Raw genomic sequence first — 5,659 nt, forward strand, 5'->3', positions numbered from 1 at the left:
TGGACTAGGTGACCTTTAGAGGTCCCTTCCAACCCAAATGATTCTATGATTCTATGATTCTAAATCTGCTTTGTGTCTTCCAGGTCTTCCATAACTGCAGCTGTCTTGAAGCCAGCAGTTCATGGACAGGAAATAACTCTGCCACCTTGGGACAATGTCCAAAAAGTGAGGATTGTTCAATGAAGTTTATTTATTATACAGTAATACAAGTCATAAGTGGCTTTTGTTATGCATTGGGAGGCACCCCAGCATACATGATTATGTTTAGGTAAGTAAAAATAACTGTGTACCAATGGTTGAGGTTTTCCAATGAGGGGATCAAAGTTGTGTTTATGTTTCTGTCTTTCCCTTAGGAGAAAAGACTCTCTTGCAGTATAACATGCTTTCTTTAATGAGTTTTGTCATTTCCCATTTGTCTGTAGCTGTTAGCATCAAATCTTACTTTGCTGCTGTCTGTAAGTCGGTTCTAGTGTGTTGCTTCCAACTACTGCATAATGGTTTCTCTTATGCCTGTTCTATGCCCCCATTTTCCAGAACATGTCCTCTTTCTCTGCTTGGATATTTTGGCTGTATGGATTTTGAAAATGCCATGCGTTTGTCAGGATTTCTGGATGTGGGGTTGCCCTAACAGATTGTGCTTATCAGATGTCTGGAAATTCAGGACATCTGAGGGCTCAGTTGGAGGCTTTTATGCCCATGTCTGTTGAGGTACACAGGTGCAAGTGTACCAGGATGTCATGTGGAAGCATGTATGCAAATTAGCATATACTTTTCAGTAACCTGAAGAGAAAGCTCAATCCGTAGAAAAATGCATTAGTGGCAAATTTAATGGTAGTCCTAAGAGCATTAAGTCATCCTAAATGAGCACAGAAAACTGAATGTGAACTCCCCTCCCTTCCTTGCCTCTGTGAGACACCATTCTGAGTGTAGACCATGTTAATATTTGTAAGGGATGGATTCAAGATCAGAGCGTGTTTCTGACACTTGGAGTATGGTTCCCCATGAAACAGATGGGCATATTGCCAGATAGCTTTGCGTAGTTCAAGATGTGGCATTGTACAGAGGAATGTAGTTCGAGAATAGAAAGATGCTGCACTGATGCAGCTGCTTGCAACATTTTTGTCTTAGGGCACTGTGATATTTCCCATCGAGTGAGGTATATTTCCCATCAAGTGAGGAAAATGTTCGCCAGGGAGTTAAGGCAGTTGGAGAGCCCATTTCAATAAGACTAGGATAGACTGTGATTATGACTTTAAAATTTCACTTCTTTAATTATGCTTAGTGAATGGACTTCCCAGGAGCTATGTGATGGAAAACAATAAATTAATTCACCTTTTTCATACCACTTAATGTATTTTCAGCAGACGTAGGAAGCACTCTCCTTCCAAAGCTTGGCTTTCTGTCATGAAAAGTATTAAATTCAGGGTAATTAACAGCAGTTTAATAGGCATGTCTCAGCACTAGATAAGCAAATACTTCATGCTTAACCCTCTTTCTTTCAGATGCGTTCATCCAGAGTTGAAATCTCTTGCGGTTGGTCTATACACACTCATTATGAGAATGCTAGGTGAGAGAAATCATTCTGAATAACTAAGATGCTTGCTCGTTATGGCTTTAAATGACACCAGTGCAACCACCATTTGTAAACCAGATGTATCCTTGAAATAGCTGTTAGATCCTGGGCTGTTCCTGAAGACCCTGGGTTTTTTTTCCTGAAGGTCCAATATTCAGTCAAGAGTTCATTGGGAAACCAGCTAACACAATTTTGAAAATCTTTGACCTGCTGATTAAATGGTGTTGCAGTTTGGGAGCCTGGTGTTCCAAAATGGGAAAAGTTTCTAAGCAAAATTAAAGTATTATCTTGAATTTCTAAACAACACTATAAGGTTTCAAAGTTATGATTCAACCAATGGCTCACTGAGACACAATGCTGCAAGTAAGATCAAAAAGACGTGCTCTAGTAGGACTTCATTCAACACTAATACAACTCTGCTCATAACAGAGTGTTTTCTTTATGTTGAAACTTCACTTTCCTGGTAGATGAGAGCTTAGATTTCAATTGCCTTTAAGCATGCTGCAATGCTCTTTTTTTTCCTTTTTTATTTGAGAGTTGCTAATGAGATGGTTGATTAAGATGCCTAGGCAGGCAAGAAAACACCTCTCTGTTTCCTTTTGTTCTTTTTGTCAATGGAATAGGAATACCTGCATTTCAGAAATGTGGAGAAATGTGTGTGAAGGGTCAAGCCACATGGGTTTGCTATGAAGCCTAAAAAATCAACAGCAGCTTATAAGTTTCTACAATCAGAGCTAGATTAGGGCTGTAGTCTCTACTCAGGATTGTGATGGGACATTTTGAGATAGGAAGGTGTATCCACACTTTGTCCTCTTCTACTTTCCTCATCACACAATGAAGGGGCAGAATTTCTGCCCCAGCTCTCAGGACAAGCAATGCCAATGGGATTCTTGGAGCTCTTTCGGCCATGGGAAACAAAACAAAGCATTATGAAAAAAGAACTGCCCCCTTTCTATAGGCTTCTGTTTCAGCACATTAAGCCAGCATGCTCCTTCCATTGCAAGAAAGGGTAGAGCCACTGTCAACGGGTTCACAAAAGCTGGCATTTCTCTTCAGGGACTCGGAGATCAAATCGGATGTGCTCCCATCTTCCTTCTCTAAGGAACCTCCAAAATGAGCACTTGTCCCATCATACCCTGACTACAGCACTGACGGTAGCACTACACAGGCCTTTATAGATAGATTACTGAGTTCAGACTCTCACAAGAGCCCTAGGGTAGAACAGGCTCAGAGTATACCTGTTTTTACAAAATAAATTATTTCCTATATAAGAATGCAGGATGCTCCTGTAGGAACAAAGCTAATGTGAAACATGGTCCTGTAAAAGCTGAAACCTGGATTCCTCTGAAGTTAATATTCGCCTTTACTTCAGCAAGGCTAGGATTTTGTCCCATGTCTGCCAAGTTTTGCAGTAAAGCATAAGCTCATATCTGGCCAAGTCACATTAAGGATGCAACTGAAGTTGCTCTACCCTCATAAACATTTTTGAAAAGCATATTCAGTTTCTCTAATCATGTATACTTGATGCTGTCCCTTCAGGCAGAAGGGACTATCAGCTGCTATCAGACAGATATGAAGTCAGTGTGGATAACTTAGGCTATGCATAGAAGAAGGAACTATGCATCAGTTCAGTGCTCCAAATACACAACCAGTCCAGCTCTCCCTTGCAGGAGCTTAGCATGCACTGGAAGCCAGCAGTGGCTCTCAGAGCCATGTTTGAGAAACCAATGTGCATGACCATGAGCCCGGCCAAACCCATCAGACCACATTTCCTGGGGACTGATGATCCCCACAGCAGAGAGGATGTCCCAGCTTACAGTTACTCTGATAAAGGAAAGAAAAAACTCCCCACAGTCCAATCTACCTATTGCCACTATTGCAGCATGTAACCTGCCACTAATAAAATATAAAGCTGATTTCTAAAAAGATGTCTTTTCTTGTGATATCTTGTGACATTTTTGTTTGTTTCCTTGCAGCTGGTATTCCAGCACCAGTTTATTTCGGTGCACTGATCGACAGGACATGCTTGAAATGGGGAAGCACAAGCTGTGGGCAGCGAGGGGCTTGCAGGCTGTATGACTCCAGTGCATACAGGTAAGGCAAATTAGGGCACAAAAAGCCTCATGCATTTCCTCCCTACAGACAGACATGCTTTGTTCTGTTATACTGTAGTGTGTGAGGCCACTGATCAAAAATTACGGTCAGATACTAACTCTGGACTCAGATTTAGGACAGTTCAGAATTCCTGAAATTGAGAAATCTTAAGGTCACATCTTAAACTCTTAGTTTTTCAGTCAGTTTTTATGTTGTGCAAAAATAATTTAATAGCAATGACAGAGACTTTCTGGAATGAATTATGTATTTTTAATATCCTTTGAGTCAATTTAAAAGATCTGGGATTGTATGGTTTACCATCAAGAGGAAAGGTACCCAAATTTACCTTATTTGCAGGTAGTTTGTTCATACTGGCAAGACTGTTAACTTTGTGCATTGGCCACATTTGAGAGAAAAATAAATGAAAGACACTCATACTGAGCAGCTGAAGATATTGGTTAAACACAAACAATATTGGTCTCCAGGAGGAATATTCCAGAGATTTTTCTGTTTCACCCCAACCTTGGGCTCTTCTGGTGTGTTTTTTATTTTTACATAAAATAGCCCACTCTGGCGATCTCAATATATTTCTAGCCCTAAAAAGTCTAAGGCCTTAAAGTGATACAAAAATGTTTAGAAACAAAGGGAAGATGATGGAAGTTTTACAAACAATATTGGTCTCCAGGAGGAATATTCCAGAGATTTTTCTGTTTCACCCCAACCTTGGGCTCTTCTGGTGTGTTTTTTATTTTTACATAAAATAGCCCACTCTGGCGATCTCAATATATTTCTAGCCCTAAAAAGTCTAAGGCCTTAAAGTGATACAAAAATGTTTAGAAACAAAGGGAAGATGATGGAAGTTTTGCTTTGCAACTATCTTCATAAGCAAAAACAATATTATCAATTCTTTAACAGATGTTTTTGCAAGCAAAAATGTCCAGTTTGTGGTACCATTCACAAAGAATGAGTTTTAATGTTTTCCTCTAAGCTACTATGTGGTTTTGGTATATATGTGATCCTTAAAAGCCATTACAGTGATTTTCTTCAGTGGCTTTGAAAACCTCAATGCCTGGCACTATCTTCTATGCTCTATCCCACAGGTATGTCTACCTTGGTTTATCAGCGGTGTTAAGAGGTCCTTCCTACTTGATTGCAATCCTTTTTTTTATATTGATAAAGAAACACTTTCAAAATAAGAACTCCAGGCCTATAGAGAATGGAGGAAGAGAAGATGCTCCTATGAATAAAGAAGATAATTGCAAGATCAAAGAACGTTTGCCAGGTTCTTCTGATGCAGAGAATGAATCATGTATTTAGAAAGCCATTTAGACCAGTGTCACAGGAATCAGGACAGCTTCTTTTAGAAACAACTTTCATAATACTATGCATAACTAAATAATAAATAATAACACCATTCAGAAAGTAAAACTAATAGCAAACCTGCCATCAACAACAAGAAAAACTAACATACAAGTACGAAAGCGCCTTACATGTACCTGCTTACCAATAACAGACAGAACAAGTTACAGGAACTGAACCAAATTCTCAACAGATAAAGGAAAACCTCCCTTGGCATTTCTGATAGAGCCAGTCTGCAATTTTTAATGGGGTCAAAGATGACTGCTGGCAGAACAGCCACATGCCAAAGGCCCACAAAATGTGATGTTGATCCTGTACACAGATCCATGTGGTAGGCCTCCACAGGAATGACAAGGCTAGCAGCAGTGTTCTGATTTCATCAAATTCAGTCAGAATTCACCATAAAACCAAAGCCTTCATGCAAAATGTTTCCACCTTATCTAAATGAATCATTGCAACAATTTTCCATCGCAAAATTGACAATAGCAGTATTTTTCCAAGAAGCATTTTATCTTAGCTCAGCTGAAAATTTTATGCCTACTTAAAACTACAAGTAGTTTGCCATAAAGGAAATAATTGTTTTTAAAAATCTCAGAGTTGTAGCATTTATTAAAAACTAATTTTTTTAGTTAA

The 5,659-nt window shown here is 39.2% G+C and overlaps 1 protein-coding gene across 1 annotated transcript in view; it reads left to right on the forward strand.

Annotated features, from left to right (window-relative positions):
- The window catches only part of LOC103898677 (solute carrier organic anion transporter family member 1C1), a 36,267-nt gene extending 31,119 nt beyond the window's left edge, over window positions 1–5,148 (forward strand). Inside the window, exons 14-17 of the mRNA XM_019471989.1 lie at window positions 84–268; window positions 1,503–1,567; window positions 3,550–3,667; window positions 4,768–5,148. Coding sequence (XP_019327534.1) covers window positions 84–268; window positions 1,503–1,567; window positions 3,550–3,667; window positions 4,768–4,984 — 585 coding nt within the window. The 3' untranslated portion in view covers window positions 4,985–5,148. The remainder of the gene's footprint in view (window positions 1–83; window positions 269–1,502; window positions 1,568–3,549; window positions 3,668–4,767) is intronic.
- The last annotated feature ends 511 nt before the right edge of the window (window positions 5,149–5,659 follow it).

The sequence above is a fragment of the Aptenodytes forsteri genome, unplaced genomic scaffold (assembly GCF_000699145.1).
Source record: "Aptenodytes forsteri isolate BGI_AS27 unplaced genomic scaffold, ASM69914v1 Scaffold241, whole genome shotgun sequence".
In the NCBI taxonomy this organism is placed as follows: Eukaryota; Metazoa; Chordata; class Aves; order Sphenisciformes; family Spheniscidae; genus Aptenodytes; species Aptenodytes forsteri.